The 26,311-nt window shown below is 46.1% G+C and overlaps 4 protein-coding genes across 11 annotated transcripts; 2 read left to right on the top strand and 2 right to left on the bottom strand.

The window, feature by feature from the left end:
• Positions 1-210: 210 nt before the first annotated feature.
• On the top strand, positions 211-5,071 carry LOC124467099. Of its 3 annotated transcripts, none has more exons than XM_047019229.1 (9): positions 211-312; positions 1,745-1,993; positions 2,701-2,979; positions 3,228-3,278; positions 3,398-3,439; positions 3,559-3,672; positions 3,818-3,874; positions 4,248-4,279; positions 4,539-5,071. In XM_047019229.1, the coding sequence occupies exons 1-9, from the start codon at positions 243-245 to the stop codon at positions 4,671-4,673; spliced, it is 1,029 nt and encodes a 342-aa protein (XP_046875185.1). In that variant the 5' UTR covers positions 211-242; the 3' UTR covers positions 4,674-5,071. The 3 variants fall into 3 exon arrangements, with proteins under 3 accessions (XP_046875185.1, XP_046875183.1, XP_046875184.1); XM_047019227.1 differs by having other exon boundaries at positions 4,511-5,071; XM_047019228.1 differs by having other exon boundaries at positions 4,248-4,309.
• On the bottom strand, positions 4,908-11,057 carry LOC124467106. Of its 3 annotated transcripts, XM_047019239.1 has the most exons (5): positions 10,818-11,057; positions 10,274-10,633; positions 7,695-7,811; positions 5,675-5,727; positions 4,908-5,510 (listed from the first exon to the last, which is right to left on the bottom strand). In XM_047019239.1, exons 1-5 carry the CDS (start codon positions 10,966-10,968, stop codon positions 5,382-5,384), a joined length of 810 nt encoding a protein of 269 aa, XP_046875195.1. In that variant the 5' UTR covers positions 10,969-11,057; the 3' UTR covers positions 4,908-5,381. The 3 variants fall into 3 exon arrangements, 1 of the variants encoding a protein (XP_046875195.1); XR_006956033.1 differs by lacking the exons at positions 10,274-10,633; positions 10,818-11,057 and adding an exon at positions 8,910-9,101; XR_006956034.1 differs by lacking the exons at positions 10,274-10,633; positions 10,818-11,057 and adding an exon at positions 8,434-8,877.
• Positions 11,058-11,098: 41 nt separating this feature from the next.
• lgals17 (galectin 17) lies at positions 11,099-14,601 on the top strand. Of its 2 annotated transcripts, none has more exons than XM_047019233.1 (6): positions 11,099-11,282; positions 11,846-11,892; positions 12,203-12,541; positions 12,824-13,093; positions 13,538-13,594; positions 14,176-14,601. In XM_047019233.1, exons 1-6 carry the CDS (start codon positions 11,245-11,247, stop codon positions 14,292-14,294), a joined length of 870 nt encoding a protein of 289 aa, XP_046875189.1. In that variant the 5' UTR covers positions 11,099-11,244; the 3' UTR covers positions 14,295-14,601. The 2 variants fall into 2 exon arrangements, with proteins under 2 accessions (XP_046875189.1, XP_046875190.1); XM_047019234.1 differs by having other exon boundaries at positions 13,781-14,601.
• On the bottom strand, positions 14,543-23,736 carry vps52 (VPS52 subunit of GARP complex). 3 transcript variants are annotated; one of them, XM_047019206.1, is made up of 20 exons: positions 23,574-23,736; positions 22,871-22,958; positions 22,710-22,762; positions 22,518-22,593; positions 22,318-22,385; positions 21,581-21,756; positions 21,212-21,362; positions 20,895-20,995; positions 20,592-20,724; positions 20,313-20,370; positions 20,040-20,176; positions 19,505-19,660; positions 19,229-19,347; positions 18,778-18,901; positions 18,508-18,603; positions 17,396-17,503; positions 17,173-17,238; positions 16,744-16,855; positions 15,935-16,053; positions 14,543-15,599 (listed from the first exon to the last, which is right to left on the bottom strand). In XM_047019206.1, the coding sequence occupies exons 2-20, from the start codon at positions 22,956-22,958 to the stop codon at positions 15,453-15,455; spliced, it is 2,088 nt and encodes a 695-aa protein (XP_046875162.1). In that variant the 5' UTR covers positions 23,574-23,736; the 3' UTR covers positions 14,543-15,452. The 3 variants fall into 3 exon arrangements, with proteins under 3 accessions (XP_046875162.1, XP_046875159.1, XP_046875160.1); XM_047019203.1 differs by lacking the exon at positions 23,574-23,736 and adding an exon at positions 23,383-23,567; XM_047019204.1 differs by lacking the exon at positions 23,574-23,736 and adding an exon at positions 23,383-23,567 and having other exon boundaries at positions 20,040-20,173.
• Between the last annotated feature and the right edge of the window lie 2,575 nt (positions 23,737-26,311).

Raw genomic sequence — 26,311 nt, 5'->3', positions numbered from 1 at the left:
TTTCATGGAAAACACGAAATTGTCTGGGTGACCCCAAACTTTTGAACGGTAGTGTAGACACACTTCAGTACTTCTGTAGCATGCAGCTGTGTCCATCATTTTGTATCTTAGTGTGTGCTTTTGTGCGTGTGTGTGGGTGTGTTTGTGTGTGTGCAGAAAGGGTGGCAACAGCCTCCACACAGTACAGCTTCCCTGTTTTCCTCCAGTTACAGTTACAAACTTCAACCCAGTGCCTGGTGGACATGTCAGGCTCTGTCATCGTTTGGTTGTGTCTTGTCATGACCTCCTTTACCTCAGCTGAAACTTCCTCAGGTAAGATAGTCTGATTGGAGTTACTAATATAAAATATCCCATCACTTTTCAACATTTACATGACATGTCTGACAGTGTCATGACATTTTACGACAGAAGTACCTTTTACAGTAAGATGCTTTGTTGATGTTGTATACTTCATTGTTTTTAGAGAAAGAGTAGTGGTCTAATAAATTACAAATGTTGACCTCCAAGGTGCAAAGCATCTATAAAATCAAGTGTGACCATTTCCATCTGATTATGTAAGACAATAATGAAGGCTATTTTCATAATTTTCCCTCACATAGTTTTAGTTGATGTCAACTATGCAATAAAGCAAGGAGAGATTTCATTCAGAATGTTTCAGATGATATCATACATTAGCAGTATCCTGGTGTGGGATCAGATGGCTGAGCGGTTAGGGAGTCGGACAATTAATCATAAGGTTGTTGGTTCGATTCCCGGATGTGCCAAATGACGATGTATCCTTGGGCAAGACACTTCACCCTACTTGTCTCGAGGGGAATGTCCCTGTGCTACTGTAAATCTCTCTGGATAAGAGTGTCTACTAAATGACTAAATGTAATGTAAATGTGTGTTCCAGCTATGCTGGATTCACTTCTGGCTCAGACCAGCAGTATAGGGTCCTGGGTGCTTGATGACAGAGGCACAGGGACACAATCATACTGTATCGTGGGGTCCTGTAGCTGTACACAGCTCTCGTGAAATGACGGGGTTCAACTAACTGAAGTCTGAAATCCATGAAGAACTTAATCATAACCCTGACCCTTTCCACAAATTTACTGTGAGACATTAATCATCAAGCAATATTTGTATCTTTATCTGGGAAAAAAAAGCACCTGCTAAATGACTGGAAATGTAAATGTTGCCAGTCCACTATGACCTCCGTGACAGCAGCGTGTGGTGGGGTTGTGTTTGAGTCTGAGAGAGAGGGACGCTGTGTTTCCGTGAGATAAAGAGGAATGGCAGGACGACACAGGAAGCCGGAGCTAAATCCAGAGCCCTCAGCAGGCTGTGAGTAGCACTCTTGTGGCAGCCTCGTGGAGTCTGGCATTGGTGACTGTCCTGCTGTGATGGAACACCCGCCCGTGAGACCCTCCAGACCGCCCAGGCCTGCTCCTCTTTAGTGCCCCTCGCCAAGTGATGAGTTTGAAGACGCCCTGAACTCGTTTTCTGGGTGTATCTTTTTTAGAAGCCTTTGTGTGGTCATTATCTTGTTGTGTTGTTTATGTGTTGTATGTAACGTCACATAGAAGAACAGGATTGACTATTTTCTGCCACCCCACCTATAACCCCTCCCTCTGTCCCTCTCTTACCCCCCTTGCACCCCCTCCCCTCGGCCTCCATGTTCCCTTTGTTCCTCACATTGGCTCCTTCTTTCCCCTTGTCCCCCTACGCCCCACACCCACACCCCACGCACACACCCCTGTAGTCAGGAGAGTGTCTGTGCCAGAAGACCACCACCTCTCCCTGCCCTGTGGTCGCCCCGGCAACGCTGTTTGGACTCACCAGGTCCAGGGCGTCATCGGCCGCCAGCGCGGCGATGCGACGCCCGAACCGGAGCGTCCAAAGTACGCCCTGCTCCCCGACGGCTCGCTGTTCATCAGGGACCTGGAGGAGGCAGACTCCGGCGAGTTCCGCTGCAACGATCGTCTGGTCGCCCACGTCCAGGTGCTTTCAGGTAGGACGCTGAGCAGAGGTCAAAGGGGCAAGGTTTATCTGAAATATGTTTTTATGCACTGCTGTGTGTTTTTGGGTGTCTGCGTGTGTTTGGGTGTGTGCATGCGCGTGCCTCTCCATCTGTATGCATATGCACGTGAAAGGCTGGGGGTCAAACCTACCCCCACCTCTCATATGCTAAAGTATGGAGTTCCTGGACGGTCTCAACTTGATGGCTCTCACACCCCATTCAAGATTTGGTCTGATTGGTTGTTCTTGTGTATAAAGGGAATTGTAATTCATTGTTCTGTGGATTCTTCATCTCCTGAGACATTCTCCTCAGTTCTCCCTTGTCCTACTGTCCTACTCCTTGCTCACTTATTTCTCTCTCTCTGATTTACAATGATCATGGTAGAGTAGGTAGGATTTAAAGCTTTCATTTTGTAACATGTTTGCCTTGTCATTGATTTCATTCATTTGCAATGTTATTAAATGCGTATTTCATTTAACCATACTTTGACCATTCTTGCTCTGATTTAACCCATAGAGTCAAATACCTGGAATTCTATTGGTATTGGCATTATTTGGTTCATGCAAATACACTGTTCAGTTTCCCATCTTCCTTTAAACCATAGAGGAATTCTTTTTGGTTGTTGGGACAATATTTAACCCCCTTCACACGTGTCTGTGTACATGTACACGTGTGTGTGTGTGCGTGCGTGCGTCCAGGCCAGGTGTTCTCAGTGTCAGCAGGCCGGATTCTGGTCCTGCCCTGCCGTGGTTCTGCTAAGCCCAAGCAGAGGTGGTTCTTCAGGGGTGAGGGCCAGGCGAAACGGCAGCCCCTCGCCACGCGCTACAAGAACGGGGAGGTGAGGGAGGAGAGGGCCGACCCGGGGAACAGGTTCTCCTACGACCGCGACGAGCTGCAGATTGCCGACCTGCAGCCAGGGGACGCTGGAGAGTATCTGTGCAACACTGAGACGGCTGGGAGAGTCACCGTGCTGCCAGGTGGAGGGAGGGAGGGAGGGAGGGAGGGAGGGAGGGAGGGAGGGAGGGAGGGAGGGAGGGAGGGAGGGAGGGAGGGAGGGAGGGAGGGAGGGAGGGAGGGAGGGAGGGAGGGAGGGAGGGAGGGAAAGAGGGAGAGCAAGTGCGAGTTTGTGTAGTTGTGTGTTTGTGTGTGGGGTGGGGGGGGGTGTCAGATGTCAGAAGTATTCCTGTGACTTGGCTTTGTTTTATGTTTTGGTTGGCATAAACAGACCCAGATAACTCCAGCACCCAGACATCCACCACGGTTGTACTGAACACAGGTGTACCCTACAATCCAACACCACCCACACAAATGGTTCCCACACAAAACTTAGTCTGAAACTAACTACTTCTAAATAACACTAATAATCTTTTTGTTCTATGGTACTCCTCTCTCCAGATACTATTGAGGAGGAGGACATAGAAGCAAAGTTTGACAACGGTGAGGTTACTGTAACCATGGAGATTCAGAGAACATTTGGGAGTGAACTAGTTGTGTGTTTTTTTTTACCATTCATTCTACATGAATACTTGCTACACATGCTTACGTTTTCACACAAGGCTCTGTGGTGGCAGCAGTGATTGGTCTGGGCGTGGCTGCCCTGTTAGCCTCTCTGATGTGTCTTCTGACTGTCAACATGAAGTGCAGGAGGAAGAGGAAGTACACAAACCCAGGTAGACACATCATCTCACAATCAACTTGCTGACTGGCACCGGCCTAATATACTTGCCAAGACGCCTTTTGAAACATGCAGGTGCAGTATTGTGTAACACGTTTCTCATATATTTTTTGTTTGAACTGTATATTTGTTGTATTCAGGGTCACAGCACAGACAGGAAGATACTGAGCTTCAACACCGGGGACCGTCAAGTACAGGTACAGGACCTTACATAGACACAACGTGACACACACACACATACACACACACATACATATACACCCACACACATACACACACACGTACATATACACCCACACACATACATACACACATACATATACACACACACATACATACATACACACACACATACATATACACACACACACATACACATACATATACACACACACACACACATATACACATACATATACACACACACACGTACACATATACACACACACACATTCATACAGTGGCAGGCATACGAAAGGAAACGTTGGGTTTGAACCCAGGTGAGACCCAGATGTGAAGCGATGTAGGACGAGAGCGCCCCCTGAAGGCCGCCTCTTCTTTGTGTTCCAGACTGGGAGCTGGCAGACGGGGGCACAGAGAGGGTGAGGACGGCTGGACCTCACGCACTGCAGGTGTTTACCAACGTGGAAACATATCACTGGGACAGTTTGTTAATACCGTGTCTGCGTGTTGTATGTGTGATTACATGTGTGTGCGTTTGAGTGTGCCGTTTTTGTGTGTGCGTGTGTGTCTGTTATGCATGGGCCGGTGTTTGTTTGTGCGTCTGCGTCTGTGTATGTGCGTGCATACATGCGTCTGTGTGTGTGTGTAAGTGTATATATGTGTGTGTGTGTGTCTCAGGCTTCTCCTCATATGGAGGAAGTGGAGGATCTCCACTATGCCTCTCTGGGTCGTCAGAACTGGAAGGACCTGGAAAGACCGAGAGCTACGACCGACCTGCACAACCACGTCATCTACTCTGCTGTCTTCACCTGACCCTCGCCACGCTGGTCACCTGACCCTCAACACCACCCTGGTCAGCTGACCCCCTCAGCACCAACACCACCCTGATCACCTGACCTCCAAATAGAACCACCTCCCCTCTTCTACAAGACCAATCAAATGGCAGTATTAACTTCATTAACATCAACGTGTCAACATCACTACAGTTGCAGCTCATGAAGAGGAGGGACTGTCTATAGTCATTCGGAATAATTGACAGATTCTGTATTTGCAGCTTTAAGATTTATTAAGAAGCATTTGAAGTCAAACTATTTTTGGATCAACCTTTAAATGCTATATGCAGAAGAGTCTGAGCTAAGCGGGATCAACTCAGTTGAAGAGGGCAGTTTCAGTCTTCACTGCATAAGACGATGCGCCCACAGAAAAGCAAAGAGAGATCGTAGTTATTCCAGTCAAAACGAAACTGGGATGAGAGAACGTAGCTTAAAAAGTACATCGACTGTGCAACTGAGTGAAGAGCATGTGTGTGCATGTGTGATTAACTGGTTCGTTTACCTACAGCAATAAAAAGTTGATGAGAAAAGAACGATCTACTGCCCTTTATGTAGAGAATTCTGTCCTGTCCTGTGTGAGAAAACTTTACAAAACAGAAATAAAGCTATTGGGTACTATAGACAAATATGTGACAGTGCTTTGTACAGTATGTAATATTACTATACTATAACATAATATAAGACATCATTAAGTGCTTGAGTTGACATGGCAACCCACTATTGAGTATGTCACATCTCCCTCCAATGGGAACTTCCCTTGAGTTGGGGGGCGGGGCTTGGCTGTGTGCTTTAGGCTAGCATAGTGCAAGCCCATTTCCTGTAAAGAAAGAAATATAAACCAATCAGATCAGCGGGAATGGGTTGAAAAGGAAATCTGTTTCACCCATTCGTTCGAACACACACCACTTTAGTCACCAGTCACCCGTCCAGTTGGTATCAGTTTAACTGTAATGACTTTAAGCATTAACAGAGACTTTCTACCTTTAGACTTGTGTCCCCCTTCAAACAGCCACTGCACAAGTAAATGGATCTGCCTACGGAAATGTGTAGAGAGCAGATGTCTGTTATGGTATCAGGCCAGCCAGAGACACATTCCAACAGTGGCTGCTAAACAACCACACACAGACAACCTTCCACCCTGTCTTAAAGGGACCACACCGAGACGAGTTTGGCTGCATTTAGTTGTACACTTTCACTTTCACCTTGCGCTCATATGATTTCTACAAAGGACGGAAGAGAAAGTAAGTCAGACAAACAACAACTCCTCGGTGCGAACGGAGTTCTCTTTCTTTCTTTCTCTCTCCGTCGCGCCGGCGTCCACCCCATTTGGTCGTCTCTTCCATGCAGACAGCACCACAGCAGCAGGCGGATCGGTGAGTCCCGTCCTCCAAGAGTTCCCCTCAGCTCCGTGGCCTCACCATGCCCAGCCAGGCTCAGCTCCTGGAGGCTCTGTCCGCTGTCTCCGGCTGCAACGTGCAGCTGGCGGCCGGAGCGGCCCACACGCTCACACCCCAGGACTTTGTCAACGTCGTGGCTCTCAAGGAGTTCTACACACAGGAGGGTCTGCAGGCGCTGGAGTATCCCAGCCTGGGGACTCTCTCCCTGCAGGACATGAGCACCACCACCACCCTGGCCCTCCCCGAGTCGGACTCCGCCCCGACGAACAGACCCACGGTCTACGTCAACGCCCAGGAGTTCTTCGACCCCGGGTGGAACTACGACTTCACCAACGTGAAGGACGGAGAGACGGTGTTCACCCGGGGGAAGGAACCGTACCTCCGGCCCTGCGGATGGTTCCGGGCCGCCATCAAGGTTCTGAAGAAGTACCCAGACGGGGACGCCTGGCTGGGGACCGGGGACGAGGCATGGCCTGTCTCCTACCACGGCTCCGCCATGGACGGCTCCCTCGGCATCATCTTCACCAAAAAGAAAGCCAAAGGTGACAAAGTTGACGATGGAGGTCCCGGGGAGTTGTCGACGGCCGGGTCCACCCTGGGGAGAGGAGTTTATTCCACACCAGACGTCAAGATCGCTGAGAAGTTCTCCAAAACCTTCCGGTCCAGAGAGGACAACAAGGTGTACAAGGTGGTTCTGCAGAACCGGATTAACCCGGAGCAGCGTCAGAAGTGTCAGAGGGAGAACTACTGGCTGGTCTACGTGCCGGAAGGATCCACGGCCATCCAGGAGAGAGCCATCATCGAGGGAGCCCTGCGGCCTTATGGCCTGCTGCTGCAGCAGGTGTAACCATGTTGGGGAACCAGGGTAATTCAGGGGGTGGGCGTAGCTCAGGGGTAGAGCTTTTGACAGCTTTCCATCCCTTGAACTAAAACATTATTATGACATTATATATCATATACAGTAGCATACAGTATCTCTGCCAGCCTAGTTCGATTACAATATTTAAAATAAGTTTGTTTACCGGATGGGTAGAGTAAATAACCTCTACCTGGGATGGGTAGAGGTCAGTCGAGGAGAATGTTGTTGTCTAAATCATTTGTTGTTGCCTCTTGTTAAGCATGCTTACAAAAGTGCCTTTGATCAACTAATTGTAGGAATTAATGGGAAAATGTGTTGCAAGTGGTAGGAACATTTTGAAATCACTTCCTGTTTTCAGCTGTTAAGTAATGAGGCTACATAATGAACTACAGAACTACAAGCAGGAGCTGGAAAACAATGATTGCTTTCTACTTGAATCTGTATAATTCTTAAAGCTACCAAGAACTCAGAACTCAGGAAGAGCTCAGAAAAATGACACCACATCGCCATTTACTGGTGCATATGTAGACTGTGAAGTGGTGAGGCATATGATAACATATTGATCATGATTTGTTCATTGATTGATTGATTAAATTGAAACAATAGACACACAAGATGTTTGTAGACTCTAATTATAAAGACATTAAACCATCATTGGCATGTTTCTGAAAGAACTGTGGCCTGTTAAGTCATTTCTAAGTAAAGCAGCCCTTTAAAAGGGTTGTAGGCGGAGGGGAGCACCCACCTTTCTGGAAACAGAGTACCCAGACAGCGAGGCCTGAGAGCAGGGCTGAGGCGGGGGCGACACAGGCCGTAAGGACCCAGCATGGAGGGGACTCCCTGTGCCCTGCTCCCTCATGGGCTGGAACACAGAACGCACAACAGTCAGAACACAGAACGCACAACAGTCACAACGCACAATAGTCAGATAGGACACAACGGACACAATACACAACAGTCAGACTACAGAACACACCACAGTCAGCTATAACACACAACAGTCAGAACACAGGACACACAACAGTCAGCTAGAACACACAACAGTCAGAACTCAGAACACTCAACAGTAAGCTAGAACACAGTCAGAAGACAGGACACACAACAGTCAGATAAAACATGGAACACACAACATTCAGTTGAGCGTTTACTTACAGTTTTTCACAATTGCTAAAACACATTTTTTGAAACGGTCACCCATTTTCTCAAAACTGTAAACACAAAACCAAATCTTCCAAACTACATTTCCAAAACCTCTGACTCTTCTGGCACAATCAAACTCTCGCCCCTAAACCATTCAACCTGTGCTAAAAATCAAACTTTCATATCATGAACACAGCAAATCAATATAAAAACACTATGGAGCAATCATTAAACACAACACAAAAAATTGATGCAGGGCATGTAGTTACAGAAAAAATATGTTGATTGTACATACTGCAGTGAACACATTTCACAATAAAGAAAGTATAACAGTCATTACTTACTGTAGTACTGTGAATGAATTGCATACTGTAAGTACTTTAAGTAATACAGTATGGTATGTCTTTACAGTTTTTTACAATCACTTTGACACAAATTTCAGAACCTTGATGTCCTTTTTCAAAACTCTAGATACAAAACTCAAAACAGTCAGTACTTGTAACACACACTGCCACATGTTCAAAGCATAGCATTGTATGTTCATGTCTTTAAAGACACCTTGCGCATGCAGAATCAGTCATTGTGTTTACAGTCAAGGACAAAGCGGGACAATTTTCCGATTGCTTCAACACAAAAATGTCAAATAACACACAGTTAGTGAAACCTGACACTCAAGGAGCAAAACAGCAGCCCAGATCTGCACAACTATAAGCACATTCTCAGCCTCACACTATTTGCAAAATATTTCACACTGTGTTTTGCAAATCACGAAACACACTTTTCTACATTAGACACAGAAATATAAGATTATGTCACTTACAGTAATTGCCTTTTCAAGACACTGCCTTGTAAAATGCCACACATGTGAACGGATGGATCAAACACGGGCCTCAGGTGTACAAGCACTAAAGTGCTGAATTGTAAACAGACAAATAAAGTGTGAGCACTACAAAAAGGCAACAGGTCAGTGTACTTGTCCTCATCAAATCAAATGTTGCAGGAAGAGGGAGAGTGTAGTATCTTGGTATTTGCTGTTACGTGAGTTGAGCATAAGTGCCATCTACTGTTAGGATAAGGTAATACCAGGACCTGAAATGGGCTGGTTGGCTACATTTGTTGTACCTGAAAGGTACCTTGGAAAAAAACTGTAAAGCAATTGAATGTGTAACGTGTAGCGTCATTCTTTTATAACTATCAAACAAGATTTTATAGAGAGGGAGAGTGAGGATGAGAGGGGGAGCCCATGGAGGAAGAGTGGTAGGGAGAGGGGGAGGTAGACCTGGAGGTTGTGGAAGAAGAGGGCCAAATTGACAGTATATTATGAAATTCGAGCAGCATTGGTTGACCATGTTGTGAACCATGGGGCAACATTGAGAGAGGCTGGACAGAGAGTTCAGCCCAACCTCAGGAGATATACTGTTGCAACAGTATTGCAACAGTAAAAAGGACATTTTTGACAAGAGCACAGGTGAAAACTACTTTTCTCTACTGTCTCCAGTACAATACAGTAAAATGTAGCCTAGTATGTACACTACATTACTACTTTTTTGTACACATTCACTGCAGTCCATGATTGAAACAATGTACTGGATTTCATTTGCTGTATGCTTTCTTTTGTCTCCACAAATGTATTTGCTGTGTTTACAGCATGTAGCCTACTACAGTATTTGATTTGAAATATGTTTTGATATTATATCAATTTTTCTCCAACTTTATGAACCATGTGTGTGGCATATGGTGACAGAATTGGGTTTATATACATGATTGTATAGTTTTGAATGAAATGTTTCATTTTGCAAAAGATTGGAGGTATTCTGTTACTTGTGTGTCTGGTTGTGTGAACCGTGTGTTGTGTTTTGACAAAGTGAGCCCTGTTTTCAAAATTGTGCTTAAGCAATCGGAAAAAACTGTAAAGATGACAACAGTGTTGAAGTTGTGTTTACTGTTTGCCTCCTGAGCTTACCATTTTGCAACCAAAGTGCATCACAGTGCAAAGTGTTTTTAGTGAGTGAGAATGTATTTAGAGTTTGGCTCAAATATTGACTGACTCGACACATGGGTATAGGCCACTGATAATCTTGTTCAGAGAATGTGGTTTAGTATATTAGCAATTGTGAAAAACTGTAATTTAGACAGTTGGTTCTTTAATTGGTTACTTACTGTAAATAGGGACTAGGAACTTACCCTCAAACACCAGACAAATTCCCTTTCCGAATACCATACTTCCATCATGAGAGCGGCCAGCACAGAAGTAGTATCCAAGGTCGGTCTCTCTCAGCGAGATGATCTCAATACTGATCAATCCAGACGAATCCTTCACTGCTTTGAAGCGCTCTGGGTCTTTATTGTAAATAGCACTGCTCGCATTGTCTAACCTGGATAACTTTTCGCCAGCCATCACGAGCTGCAGTTCCTCTGAGCGGAGGAGATACCAGGCTGTGTCAGAGCGGAGGGTCAGGTTGCAGGGCAGACTCACATTCTGACCCTCCTTGGCTGGATGGACAGGGATGGATGTTGACAACGACACGTGGAGCCTGACAGCACCTGGGAAGCAAGACAGCTCTGTCACACAGACTGAAAGAACACCAGCAAAGCTGTCTGTTGTGTTTGTGTGTGTAAGTGTGTGAAGAGTGTGTATTTGCGTGTGAATGCATGACAATAATGCATTTAATCAATCAATGTATGTTCATAAACATCTACTGGTAGTAATAGGAATCTGCATACTTACACAAAGAAATGAGCATGTAAACAAGTACACCCATACTGTGTGAGACCCTGAGGTGAGACTGGGGGGCAAGCTCAAAGCAAAGGGCTTTAATTAAGTGAATGATGCATAGTTGATGACAGAGTTGCAATGTAGGCTTACTTTTAATGACCATCGTTTACTCACAGCTTGTGGTTTTAACATGGTACTGACATTTCAAATAGCTCTTGAGTTTCGACATGAAAATGAAAACGAGAGTTAGGCTAAGTATTTCTGAAGAATTTAGCCTAAGTTTCGTTTCAGTCATTCTGGACCGGTGTTGTATCACCCGATGCATGACTCTAGATTGGCACACCGGCATAGTACCAACTTGCCAGCGCAGTTCTGACTGCAGACTTGACCGGTTTGCGGAGGAGAGATAGCCTAACCCAACCAACTCCAATCTGAGACAATGGCAATGTGTGGGAAACTACACCTATATCTATCCAGGTAAAAATGTGTGGAGGTAGGCTATTGAGTGAAACAAAGTGCGCTAAGGTATGCCTGTACATTTTATAAATCGTAAATATATATGTTGACTTTTTCTTTAATTTAACGCTACATATTTTCATAAAGATTGTTTACCATTTCGATATTTTGATAACGATTTTTTTTTTACTTAACGCTTTATTTAGTGGAATTTTACATCTTAAAAATAGCTATAGCCTACTTGCCAAAACTTTTTTGGGTGTGTGATGTTGCTCTGGGTTCACGTTAGGTTTAGAGCCCATAATATGGAATGTGCGATAGCTTATAACAATTTAAGCGTCGATTCTCGAGTGCAGCGCTGAGTCGCATTCGGAGAAACGAAACTTGAAAGGCTACACTAGACACCGATTTCGTCACGAGAACCCAGACATTACCCAACCACGTTATTTAACCAACATAGAATGAATGATCATGTGAAGATAGCTTATGTTTGTATAATTTGGCCTATATTAGACCCACAAAGGAAAGTGATAGTTTGATCTCATGTATCGTGATGTTTAACTCTCCTGTTTGTTTGTTTTTAGATGTAGGCCTATCCAGCACCTTTGTCTTCTGGTTGTCAGCTGTGTTGGTCAGTATAGCCCTACCACCCAGGTGTTATAGAATAGGCCTACTAGGTTGTATGGTACCTTTACAACCGTAGAACCAACGCCAAGTAAAAAGACAAAACATTTGATACAAAAAAGTAGGATTCGTATAATGGATTGTTTGGAAGTGGTCGTCTGTCTGACCACTATAATGATTCAAGATGAAACCTTTATTTTAGAAAGGCACACAATGTTACAAAGTGGGATACTCTGTCAGCACTTAATTTAGAGCCTAAAATGAATAGATAAAAACGTCTCACTGAACCTAGCCCTCCTTTTGTTCCGCCTCTCCAGCCTCCTCTTCCCCGGATCCCGTGCCCATCGTCTCCACCGTGGGCAGCCAGGCGGTGCTTCCCTGCAGCTGGAAGTCCGAGCTTAACGTTATCAACAACCCGATCTGTCACATCCAGTGGCAAACTCCCGCCAGTACAGTGTTTGAACAGCGGGGGACGCAGCGGTGGGAGGCCAGCGAGTTTAAAGGGCGGTTGGTGGTGCCCGAAGACAAGCTGGACCAAGGTGACTGCTCTTTGATCCTGAATGACGTGCAGCACGGAGATGTGGGGCTCTACGAGAGCTATGTGGTGGTGATGAAACAGAGGATCTTCATACAAAGGGTCCGACTCGTTGTCCACGGTAAATACATAACGTGCTGCTTATTTTTTAACCGCATTTTTGGGTTTAATATTCAGGGCCTTAATTATCATTCTCGTCAATTACAGTGGTTGATCAGGACGAGGGAGAGGGGGGAGGAGGGGGGTTTAGAATGTGAAGACCACTGTACGGGAGGGAAGAAGAGGGAGAAAGGTCGGGACAAATCAAGGGTGGGAGAGGGATGAATGGAGGGATGGAGTGTCCATCAAAACAGTTTTCCATGTAGGCTTACCTCTTCTAACCTCCCCATGTACACATCTCCAGACCACAAGTTAAAGCAGTCCCTGAGGTTGGGAGACAACCTGCTCTTGAAGCTCCACACCCCCAAGTCAGCAAGGGTGGTGGCCCAGAGAGGGAACACCTCCAGCTGGGAGGAAATGTGGGTGAGGGGGGAGGAACGCTTGGAGGAGCGCCTAGAGGAGCAGGAAGGAGGTGACCTGGTCCTCAGGGGGCTACGGAGGGAGGACGAGGGAACCTACAGGGTCCTGGATGCCCAGGGGCTGGCGGTGAGCACGCTGAAAGTCACCGTGAACGGTAAGAAGGCTGGAACTCACCAGCTCACAGGGGGTTCTTTGGATTTCAAACATTCTGGAACTTTCCCTGTGACTAGGGAGCATAGGATTGGTTTAAATACTGGTGTTGACACATTTCTATCACCCTGGTATGCGAACATTACTTGAATTATCCCAGCTCTGCTGCCAATTATTGGTGGGGATGTTTCAATGGTCTTTTGACATTGGGATATGTTCCTGTGCTGTCCATACCTAAACCTACACCTCTACAACTGACAATACAGAGCAGGATTGGAATTTGTCCCATCTAGAATGTAATGAACTTTAGTAGCTTTCTGCAGTAACACACTCGTCATAAGGCATGTTTAAATGCTCTCAAATGCACACCACACCTGACTCTGCCTTAAAAAAAACTGGAAATATATAAATGACGGATGCTAACATGTGAAACCTTCCCTTCCAACAGAGGTCCCGAAGATCCAGGAAGTCCCTCGGATAGAGACAAGACAAGGTGACCCTGTCGGTAAGACATCCTCTCAGCTTGGAAGTCGAATATGACCTCAAAACGTAACAGAACGCTATATATGTATCACATGCATAGGAAGGTCTCAAAGCCACATGAGATAATGAGATGGAAAAGGTGATATTGTATCGGACTGCACTTCCTGTTGTGAACGTAGGTGTGTTCTGTGCTTGTCTCTCTGTTCAGGTGAAGGCAGAATGAACAGACCCTCCTCTCTGGGCATTGCTCTTCTGTTAAGTTGTCTCATTGTCCTCCTCTGACTGTCACCCTAGCAACAGTCACCCTAGTGCAGTCAGGCCTTCAGCTAAGGTCAGACTTGGTTGAATAGTTAAGCCTGGGTGTTCAGTTAAGGTTAGCACATCATAAGTAAGGTTTTGAATTGTTAGGTGTTTGTGTGGCTTCATGTTATGCCTCTAAACTGAACTGATATGAGTACAGTGTAATTTTCGATTCTTTTAGTGTTCTGGTGAAGTTTATTTCAAGAAAATTGGCACTAAATGGTTAGTTAAAAACACGAAACAAAAAGCAAAGATGCACTGGCTGAACCTAAACAAATGAACAAAAGTCCCTTGTCTTAGCAGTACTCTTGTGGATAAACCAACATGTGGATCATCTGAGCAGAATCCACCGCCAGCAGCCCAGAGAAGGTATGATGCTGCATGCAAGTGACCACTTGTCGGTGAAGGAAGCGTGCACATAGGACAACCTAGACATCCGCAGGCCCTCATTTCTCTTTACTCATCCATTCAATCAGACGTTGCTTTTGGACAGCTGTGGTGCAACTGTAATGTGTTGTAATGTTTTCTTGTTGTGTTTCTCAAATGCACTTTACTTTCATGATATTTGTCTTGACACAATTCTGTTGATCATGAGTGCCGTTGGTCCGTGATTGTAAAAAACCTGAATCCACAGCTAATTATCTCAATCAAGAGTTTGATTACAAAAATGTTCTAATTATTTATGTATTTAATTTCATTCAATAAAGAAATGCATTATCGTACAGGCAAGGATGTGTGATACATGTTAGTTAATACCCAATGACTACATCAGTCTCACTTAATAACTGGACTGTGTTCATAACAGAGCAGCAATGTACAGAGCGTGGACAGGATACACAGTGAACAGGCATACAGTAAACAGCAAAATTCCAGTCTATATCCCAGTAAACCAGTAGGCGCGTCGTGTGTTTTAGCAAGTGTATTTGAGTATGTTTCTTATGAGTATTTGTATGTATGTTTCTGTGTTTGAGCGAGTGTTTTTTGACGTTTGAGTGTGTACGGGTGTTTTTCTGTGTATGTTTTTCCAGACTGTGTACGGGTGTTTCAATGCGTTTGTTCCGTGTGTGAGTGCGTACGTGTGTCCCCCCGTGCGTTTCACCAACTATGTGTGTGCATGTATCACACCTCAACCGAAAACATACATACCCCTGCACATGACATGAATGCAACATTGCCAGCGATGGCTCCTTCAAGAATGGAGGCGTACTTCACACACACCACTTGGCTCCCCTGTCTGCCTGTCCACTCCTGCTTCTCCAACCCCCACGCAAGACACACGAGAGGGTCTGGATCTCAACCCACACGAGAGGGTCTGGATCTCAACCCACACGAGAGGGTCTGGATCTCAACCCACACGAGAGGGTCTGGATCTCGACCCACACGAGAGGGTCTGGATCTCAACCCACACGAGAGGGTCTGGATCTCGACCCACCCAGACCCAACTGAATGAGAGGATTCTCCATTTCCTAACCCGGCCCCACAAACAGACTTTACACTCCAGAGAGAACAGCCCAGACCCTGTTTGAAAGAACTTCTGTCCGGACAGTTCCGGAAGCGAGACGCTTTGAAAAGCTACGAGGTTAGAAGTTGGGCTTGTGCTTTTTCACCTCCACCATGAGGTGGTGCAGGTTGATGAGCTCGGAGCGCGCCGCCAGGCTGCGGAAGGCGGGTTGGGACAGCACCTTGTGGAAGCCGTGGTAGTACTGGATCAACTGGGTAAGCGCCCCCTGGAGGCCCGGCAGGTAAGCACCGTTAGAGGCGGGAAGCACAAGCAGAGAGAGCAGAGAAGAAGACTTATGAAGATGATATTGTTTGAGATTCAATGAAATAAAAAAAAGTTATTGTTTTTTCCTGTCCCCGATTGTTATAGGGGTAGAAAATTGTCTTTAGATAGAGGCTCAAGGATGCGTTGATCTCTTTTTTCAATAACTGGATTTATGGATGAGAGCCTTTCTTCCCTGAAAGAGACAGATAGAGAGGACAGAGGGGAAGACAGATAGGGTAGAAGGAGATAGAGGAGCAGTTGAGCGAGAGAGAGAGAGTAGCGGGTGAACAGCCGTACCTGGATGATGCTGGTGCCGTTCTTGAAGTTGGTGAAGGACCTCATGACCTCCTGGCTCAGAGCCTCCACAGACTGCTTCCACGTGCTGGAGAAACCCCTGATGAGCTGGGTGATACGAGCTGGCGGGAACGAGGGAGGGAAACAGGGAGGGAAACAAGTCGGGAAAGTGGGTTACGCCTCAGTTACTCACCGACACACAAAACACGACTAAATCCAACAAACAACACTGGGACCTGAGCAGTAACATGTCAAAACATAAGGTAATGGTCTGCTACACAATACACTATTTGAACCCCCCAAAGCGCATGTTGGGCTGTGGTGAACGTAGTCACATTCAGACAGGGTGGACGGATGTGGAGGCTACAAAAGAGCAACGTCTGCTATTTTGTTTTGGGTCGGTGAGCGGAGCATGGTGGGCCTTCGGTTCGCAGACCTGCTGAACTGCGTGGCAGGGGTGACGCACTGGAAACCACCAGCCCCTGCCTTCTGTTTCGAGTGTGACCCCAATATGAGACATCAAACCGCCAGCCCACATATGTGGGAGGTGGGGGGGAGGCAGGAGAGAGAGGAAGGCGTGGGAGAATGTGTGAGAGGAACTGACAAACGGTTAAACAGACAAATGCAGAGGTGAAGGAAGCCTGATCGGGTTTGCATGTTCCTGACGTCACAGCCTTTTCACCCAGTGCTCCCAGGAAGTCCTTCTACCGTTGTTTGTTTTGGTTCGGTCCAACGTCTTGGTTTGTTGTCGAGTATTGGGACTTCTCACTCCTCTCCCTCCTCCTCCTCCCCTAGTCCCCCACCCTCCTCACCTTCGTCGTTCTTCAGCCTGTCCAGCTGGCCTTTCTCCATCAGAGCCTCGCTCTCCTTCACAAAAGCGATCATCCCTCCGAAGGGAGGCGACAGGATCTCCTCAATGAACTCCTGGTGATGGGGCGTGGGGGGGGGGGAGAGGGAGGAGAGGGAGGAGAGGGAGGGAAGAGAGGGAGGAGGAGAGGGAAGGAAGAGGGACAGAGGAAGGGAGGGGAGAGAGAGGGAGCAAAAGAAAGTTTAAATGCAGGAAACGGAGAAGTCTATGAATGGATATAAATGTGACTTACAATGAATATTTACTCTGAGACCGTGTTGTAGTTAGATTTGAGAACAGAATAGGACATCATGTTTGATACATTAGTGAGTTTGATTCCAACCATGATGGGACCACCCAGACTCCATTTCCCAAAATTCCAGTGCAAGGTTACCTGTGTTCTGGCTAGTAGCAGCTGCTGAAAACCCTCCACTTCCTTACTGTCATCCGCTGCTCGCTCCTGGGAAATGTAGGAAATGGAACATATCAGATCTTTGATTGACCTAACAAGCCTTAATTCTCTGACTCTGTTAAATGGCGTCTATATGTGTAATAACGGTGTTTTGTTGTTTGTAGTTCTGAGCAGGCCTCGGTTGTAGTTCTTCGGGCCCTCTCACCATGAGCACGCTGAGCAACATGTCGTAGTTGTTGATGAGGAAGATGAGCTGGTCTCGCCGGGAGGGGAACTCTGCTGCCATCTTCAGGACAAAGTTCTCCACCTCAACCTGAGACGACAAACAACGTCATCTCAGTCACATGCTCCACTTTAGCTGGAAAACCGCGCACACAACCAACCCCCCCCCCCCCCCCCCCCCCTCCCACGTACACACACACATATCTCTACCCGGAGTCTGTGGTACACCACGGGGGGAGTTTTTGGGGGGACTATTTTTGTATCACACAAAGATAGAATCATGCAGGAATAGAAAGTTAGGAGGTGTTACTTTCATTTCTGTAGTAATGCATTGTTGTGGTGAGGAAGTGCAAAAATATTATCCTATTCGTCTGTGTATGTGTCCTTGTGATAAGTTCTAGTTATATTCAAGCTTTTTTTCCCTCGTTGACTGTAGAGAACTTGGGCTAACACTGGTTGTTTCTGTATGTGCTATAGAAATACATTGGACTTGACCTGACAGACATGAGTGTGTGTGTTTGTGTCGACAGTGTAGTGTGTAGACCGTGTAGAGTGTGTGTAGACAGTGTAGTGTGTGTAGATGCGTGTGTATGTATATTGCGTCACCAAAAATGATTGTGCATATATTGTGCGACAGGCCTAAGTGTAGAGAGTGTGTAGACAGTGTGTAGAGAGTGTGTAGAGAGTGTGTAGACAGTGTGTAGAGAGTGTGTAGAGAGTGTGTAGACAGTGTGTAGAGAGAGTGTAGAGAGTGTGTAGAGAGAGTGTAGAGAGAGTGTAGACAGTGTGTAGAGAGTGTGTAGAGAAAGTGTAGACAGTGTGTAGAGAGTGTAGACAGTGTGTAGAGAGTGTGTAGAGAGTGTGTAGAGAGTGTGTAGAGAGAGTGTAGAGAGAGTGTAGAGAGAGTGTAGAGAGTGTGTAGAGAGAGTGTAAACAGTGTGTAGAGTGTGTAGACAGTGTGTAGAGAGAGTGTAGACAGTGTGTAGAGAGTGTGTAGAGAGTGTGTAGAGAGTGTGTAGAGAGAGTGTAGAGTGTGTGTAGAGTGTGTAGACAGTGTGTAGAGAGAGTGTAAACAGTGTGTAGAGTGTGTGGTACCTGCAGCTGTCCCAGCAGTGTGTGTGTCCTCTCGTTGGGAAAAGTCTGGTTGATGCTGACGATTGCTGAGGAGAACTCTGCGTACCTCCGCGTGATCTGAGAGCACAACACACACGTTAGTGACACACACACACACACGTTAGTGACACACACACACACACACGTTAGTGACACACACACACGTTAGGGACACACACATTTTAACGATCAACAACATTGATGATGATCAAAACAACGTGTTTGGTTTTCTGTGTGTGTGTGTGTACGTACGTAGTGAGGTCTGGTGTCCAGTACTCCTAGTTTCTGGGGGTCGGTGTTACGGATGCTCTGGATGTTCATCTCCAGGATGAGCTCAAACCTGGGCCACAGCAGCTCTAGAACCGCCTCCCAGTACCTAGCAACAACACACACACACACGGAAGACCATACACACAAACACACCACACGGACAACCACACACGGACAACCACACAAACACACACACGTGCAGGACCATACACACACACGGACAACCACACACAAACACAAGCACAAGTTGCAGAGGGTTCAAACAGCATGATCAAAACTGCTTCCACTAAATGCCACATACTCTTCAAAGGTGTCTGTGTTTGTTCAGGTTTACAGAGATATGTTGGGAGTAGAGGATTAGGGGAAGGGGAAAAGGGGAAAGTGTGTTGGGAAAGGGGGTCAAGTGTGTGTGTCGTGGGAGGAGGTGACTGACTTGTCGAGGGCGGGGATGTTCCTCTTGACGGTGATGGCTCTGAAGCGCAGGATGATGTGGATACACAGGAACACAGCTATGCTGTCATAGCAGTCTGACACATAGGTAGACATGCTCTTCTACAGGGGGGGAGAGGGGGGAGGGAAGGGGGGGGGGGGGGAAGAGAGAGACACACACACAAAACATTTCCATTTTCATGTCATTTTCATAGGAAGAAAGAAAATTAAAGGTATGTATCTATATTTGGGGACTAAAGCCTAAATGTGCTCCTCTGACCAGGAACATGCTGAGGGTCTTTCCCATGATGCTGTTGAACAGGTCGAAGGCCGAGTTTCCTGTCACCATGAAGAAGTCAGACAGGAAGAGGAACTCCCTGCAGCCGTTGTCCAGGAGGGCGTAGTGCTGGCTGCGGAACAGCGTCTCGTACGGGTACTGGAGAGACAACGGCCCCAGGTGACGCGTGTGTGTTATACCATGCCTACTACTTTGGCATGTGTGTGTGTTTCCTACCCTGCCGTCTCCTCTCTGGGCAGTGTGTGTGTGTGTGTTCATGTGTGTGTGTGTAACCTACCCTGCTGTTTCCTCTCTGGGCAGTGTGTGTGTGTATTCATGTGTGTGTGTGTAACCTACCCTGCTGTTTCCTCTCTGGGCAGTGTGTGCGTGTGTTCATGTGTGTGTGTGTGTAACCTACCCTGCTGTTTCCTCTCTGGGCAGTGTGTGTGTGTGTGTGTGTGTGTGTGTGTGTATCCTACCCTGCTGTCTCCTCTCTGGGCAGTGTGTGTGTGTGTGTGTGTGTGTGTGTGTATCCTACCCTGCTGTCTCCTCTCTGGGCGGTGTGAGGGATGAGGATGGGTCCCTCCAGCTCGGCAGGGCTCAGCACCGCCCCCCGCTGGCCGAGGGTGAAGATGGTGTTCCTGCTCTTCAGAGACGGCTTGGAGAAGAAACCTGGTGCAGCAGTCAAGGACTGTCTGGAGGGATGTCTGTGTGTGTGTGCGTGTAAGTGTGTGTGTGTGGGGATGGGACTGACTTCAGGTCATAGGGTGCACCAAATGCTTTACGTATCGTTCGTTTAATAAAAGGATATCTTTCTTGGCTGTATCCTCCACCCCCATCAAATCATCTTTGTCTGCTACTTCTTCATACTGTCAACACAGAGAGAGAGAGAGGGAGAGAGAGAGAGAGAGAGAGAGAGAGAGAGAGAGAGAGAGAGAGAGAAAGACAGAGAGAGACAGAGAGAGACAGAGAGAGACAGAGAGAAAGAGAGAGAGATACGTCTTAGTACTAAATAACATCATAAACAGATAAATTTTGAGGTGATGTCTCTTCTTCGCTCCCTGGTGCCTAGAGGGTGTAAAGGACGGACCTGTACTTTGAGAAGCCTGCCGCTGTAGGACTTGAAGTAGCTGTAGTAGATCTTGCTCATGGTGTCCACGTACTCGTCCCTGATCTCCTTAGCAACAGTCCTCTCATTGGCCAGGAGGAACTGGTAAAAGAACCTATAGGAAGGAAGAAGAAAAGATGTGCAGAAATTGACTTATGAGCCGATTTGCGGTGCTCAAGTGGTTAAGACTTTCAAAGGGAAAGTGTTTCATGGACAGTGCCCATTAAAGAGGATTCAATAAAATATAATCTGTTTATGTGTTAAATACATCTCATTTGGACCTACCTGTACTTGAGAAGGGTGTTCTGGGGTATCTGGTAGTTGGTCATGGGCTTTCGAAAGGCATATATCTTCTGCAGAATGAACTCTCGGATCTTGGTGACAGCCTGAGTAATAAACAGATAAGTGCTTATTTCAAATACAGTCTCACCACTAACGCCTGGGCCTTACCTCTGTTATCTGTCTCTTTCTTTCCTTCCTTCCTTCCTTCCTTCCTTCCTTCCTTCCTTCCTTCCTTCCTTCCTTCCTTCCTTCCTTCTTCCCTCGCTCGCTCGCTCCCTCCCTCCCTCTTAACCCCCTCTTCCTCCCCCTCCCTCTCTCACCTTGATCTTCAGGCGGTCCACTATGTCCTGGATGTCAGAGCAGGCCAGAGTCTCCCTGAAGCTGAGCTCCTTGGCGAAGTTGATCTTGTTGTTGAGCTCGTGGAGCTGCTCCAGGAACTCCTGCTCCGTCACCGGCGTCTCCAGGATGATCCTGCGGCGTGACGGAACACGGTCAACTCCATCCGCACCCGCTCTCCCTCTCTCGCTCTCTCGCTCGCTCCCAAACAACGCGCATTCTAGTCCTTGACTAAATCAACAACACCACTGGATGTCTCTCCGCTTGTTTTCCGTGTCATCGATGTCTCTTGAACCCCCTCACTTTTTCCCCCCATCTCTGTCTCTCTCTCTCTCAAACACACACACACTCACGAGATCATGGCCCCAGGCACCACCAGCTCGTCCACCAGCTGGCTGAGGTGGCTGCGGACGGCCTGCCTGTTCCTCAGACGCAGGTTCATGCTGACCGACTGCTGCTGCAGCGTCTGGATCTCACTGCTGATGGAAGACAGGTCGCTCTGGAAACCACTCAGCATGCCCTCCATACGCTGGGGGGGGGGGTGGGAGGGAGGAGGGGGGAGAGGAGAGGGGAGAGGAAGATGACGAGGGGAGAAGAAAGAGTAGGAAGAGGGAGAAAAAGGGGATCAAGGAGGGAGAGGAGGGAGGAGAGAAGAAAGGACATGGGGGGGAGAGGAGGGAGAGGGGAGGAAGAGAGATGGGGGGGGGAGAGGAGGACAAGGAGAAGAGGGGGAAGGAGGAGGAAGAGCAAAAGAGAGGAGGGCGAGAAAGGAAGGAGAGGAGAGGGAGAGAGGAGCAGGGGGAAAAGAGAAGAAGAGGGAGAGAGAGAGGGAGGGAGAAGGGAGGGAGATATGGGTGAGAGGGTTGAGGGAGAGTAGGTAAGAAGAGAAGAGGGAGGGAGGAGGAAGAGGGTGGACGGAGAGGGAGAAAAGGGGAGAGAGGAGGGGGGAGACAGGCCAAGAGGAGGAGGTTTAATGGAGACATTAAGGGTGGAGGACAGAATAAAAGATAGAACATTTGATTATTTGCTGCATGGAACATATAACAGACATCAGAGAGGTCCAGAGTGAAAATATCTATAATTTACCCACCTCCAGTATAGAGTCACAGGCAGTGATCTGGTTGTGCAGAGAAGCAATATTTTGACTCTCCTTTATATCTGACAAACAACTGGTCAAGGACTATGAATATGTGTGAATGATCCATGTAAGATACCCTAAAACTTTCAAATGAATGATTAACATTACTCACGTTTCTGACTTATTTTGAAACTGTTGCATAGGAAGGATACAGTCTTTGATGGAAGCCTGTTCAATTCGCTGAAGTTCAGCTTGAACTTGTTTAGAATACTGCCTGAGATCAACTCCCTGGAAAGATGTTGGGAACACAGCCAAATCATATTAAAATCATTAAATGTATTCATTTAGAAAATGAATAATCTCTTGAGGATTGCATAACCATAAAGTAATTGCAAACCTCTTACCGTTTTCAGAGCTTCTTTCACTAGGTCATCTTCCAGATTGGCCTGGATGTGAACTGGAAGGCATAAAGAACAATTGGTTTGAGTCCGAGTCTCAACAAGTTCACGACACCAGTGTAAAACACTGACCATCAAAAAGATAGTTAGAGAAGACGTAGACCTACTGTCAACTTCGTCCAAGATGAACTCGTCCGTAGTCAAGTCCAGATCGCCCAGATTGAGAGGAGAAATGCCATCTCCGTCAGGCTTCATCTGTAACAGGATACAGGTGCATCAGTGTAAAATGACTGGGCCCCCGGAAATATAGCTAAAGCATCCTATTCTAAATTAATGTGACGATGCTGTTAAAAATGTAGGTGATACATTACAGTTTGGCTGCTAGCCTGCTAACTTCAAAGACGCAGTGGGTATTAATGTCCTGGATCATATGGTTAACTGCAGTGCTATATCTTTTATATTGCTCTAAACCTTGAAACCAGAGTCGCTAACTAGCTCATTGTCAATACTGTACTAGCCTAGTCGAGACGAGTTCATTTCAGTAGAGTGTCAATCGCTACAGTAGCTAACGTTAGCTAGCTTGCATGAAACCAATTCATTTGCGATTATAACGAAAACAGTAGTCAAAGTATATATAGCTCTAGTCGTATTGTTGGAGTCTAAGTGTTAGCAATGTTACCTCGTCTTGTAAATATGCCATAGCTGTCGCTGTCAGACTGACAGCTGTGTTTACATCGGAGCCAGCTCCGGAGACAGACACCTCCGCCATCGCGTATACGTCACGTAGCTCTACGGACGGTCTAGCTAGCACTAAACACAAAGTGGATCCGGGGTACAACGATGCAAAAGGCAAGGACATATGATGCTAACCTTGCAAGCTGTTAGATTTCCAACAGAGCCTTGAACTTGAAAACCAGAGATAAAATGTACGGTGTCACACAGTTCACTTTACATGCCGTCTGCATTGTAAACAACTTTGGCGTTATTACACGAGGTGCGTTCGAGTTCATGCAGCGCCGGTGGCGCCGACAGGGCTGTCTTGAAGCTGAGAATGCCATTGGCTGCTTCACGTCAGCCGACGGCTGCCGGCGATGCATGAAGTCGAACGCACCTATGAGCATTGGGTCTTCCTTCTTTCTCTTGTAGACGTTTCCTACTTCGCTGTCTACTGTTCAGGAGTGTGAAACTGGTACAGCCCCCTATGCTTGGGTAAGGACAACAGCACAAGGTGTAAAAGAGTTCTGGTGGAGCATCCTTTGTATAAGGGTTAAAGGGTTAAAAGTAAGATATGGAAAACAAGATGTAAGATGACAACATGCCAATTATACATTAGAAATCTGAGAAAATCAAGGTATTGATTGGATGAAATAAACTTTTTTTTTTTTTTTTATGATATTTGAAACAATGTACACTATTTCTATAATGTATTTTACAATTGATCTGTGTGTGCCTGGGTAATAAAGCATTTTATTTACATTATAAATTACATAACTAACCTATTAAACCTTTTGAAAGGGAAACATTTAGTTGGTTGTACCTGATCCTGAAAAAAAGGGTAAGTATATTAATGTATTGAATACATTGATACAAAGGCTTGTTCACACCTAATCACTGTTGTTTCTGGGAAATTAGGGAAAAAACACACTCAACCAGCTGCTGGTGCACAGCTGAGAATGTCTTTGAATCAGTTTACATTTTATGGTTTAAGCTGGTCACGACGGTGGCCGTGGTAACCACATACGAAAAAAGTTGACCAAATTTGTTCATTACTGATCATGCTGTTTATATAATGGACAATCTTGTTAGATACTAGTCTGATTGCTGGTATCTACCATTTCATTAGCAACAGAAAATGCAGGTTGATAAATAAATACAGAAAAATTATTATGTGTGTATTCATCGACATCGAACTCTTCTGACAAAGGGGTGGGGGCTCTGTTTTGTGGGGGCACAATCATTTCCCGTACACCAATCAATATACGCTTAATAACGCAACAGACTATAACTCGTACACGGTAGATTGGAAACTCAAACAACTCAGGCATACTCATGCCTTGCATGTCTTGATGTATCAACAATTAAGTGAGTGTCCACCTTTCTCTGGTGGTTCCTCTTCAGAAGGTCCATCTTCTCGTCCTTCTCAGCTATATCCCTGTCCTCCTCAGACTTCCCCTGGTTCAGCTGCAGCTGCAGGTGTGCCGTTGTGTTTGCATGCGTTACCTAAGGCTGACCTTGCAGTGCAGAAGTCGGGAGGTGTCCATAAGTAACTATACCACCCTCAACACTCTTAGTTAACAGACTAAGACAGAACCAAAACTGAAGTGCGAGGGTTTATTTACAGTGATGCAGCCAAATGACAATGCATACACGCCAGAGGGAATAGGAACTATGAGCGGTGCCAAAGAAAGTAAACTCAATATAAAGTATCAAACTAAACAAGTGGGTATATATGGCTAAGCTACAACATACAGAGGAGCCGACATATACACAGACATGCACACACAGACACGCATACAGACACACACAGACACGCATACAGACACACACAGGTAGCTACAAGTCTGTTTCGAGTTGTCTTTGAGAGTTGAATAAAAAGTAGGAGAGGAGAAAGAGAGGGAACAAATGACACACACAAACTGTTCCAGAAATTGTGTAAAAGTGGCAGAAATCACTGTTTTGTGTAGTCCTGAATGAAGTGTTTGTCTTTGTGTATTTCGGTTTGTTTACATGGATTAAGAAAAGGAGTGTTCCACTATTATTCAATTTCACATGCAACTGTGCATACTGCCATTAACATTAACAAGTTTGTGTACAATGCACTAGGAAGAAAGGGAAGAGAGCTGGATGAGAGGAAATGATAGGAGGGATGGGAGAGAGGAGCATAGATCACACTGGACCACAGCATACGTTCATGCACAACACATATTCAAGTGGATAATAATGTCAAAATACCTGGCCTGAATGTAGTGTTTAGAGTGTGTGTGTGTGTGCATGTGTATGTATGTGTATACAGTCAACTCCAGATGAATTGGCACCCCTGGCAAAGATGACTAAAAAGAGTTCTAAAAATGACTCCTTTTTGTAATTGTTACGCCTACTGGAGGATCCAGATCATGGCGCTGTCTGTCTCCCGAGTATTACTGTAGGATTCCCTCGAACACCTCCAAGCTCAGGAGTGAGGGTTGCGTAATTACGTGCACCTATTTCATGTCCTCAGCTGTTACTAATTATGTTTCTGTATATAAGGTGGGAGTTTTGTGTAAGTCCTTTGTGAGGTATTGTCCAAAAAAAAAAATTGTCACTATATTCTAGTATGTCGGGCATTACGATTGTCTTTTGATCTTCGCAAAAATTCTGAGTAATACTTTATTTCAGTTTTTGTAGTTTTTTCAAAGACACCTAAGTTGTTTGATATCTTGTTTTTACTGATGGAAATTGTAGTCGGTGAATCGAAAGGCCAGAGACGCTTGGTGTTTGTCTCTGGCTTGGGAACCACAATTCACCTTAGGTTAGATTCTCAGGGAGATAATTGACTCGTTAATATCTGACTCCAATTTTAAGACATGTGCACAAGTGCGTTATAATAGTTTATTATCTAAATAGTAAGA

The sequence above is a fragment of the Hypomesus transpacificus genome, chromosome 4 (genome assembly GCF_021917145.1).
Source record: "Hypomesus transpacificus isolate Combined female chromosome 4, fHypTra1, whole genome shotgun sequence".
NCBI lineage: Eukaryota > Metazoa > Chordata > Actinopteri > Osmeriformes > Osmeridae > Hypomesus > Hypomesus transpacificus.
The sequence above is the reverse complement of the archived record's forward strand: the minus strand, read 5'-3'. Positions and strand labels throughout refer to the sequence as shown.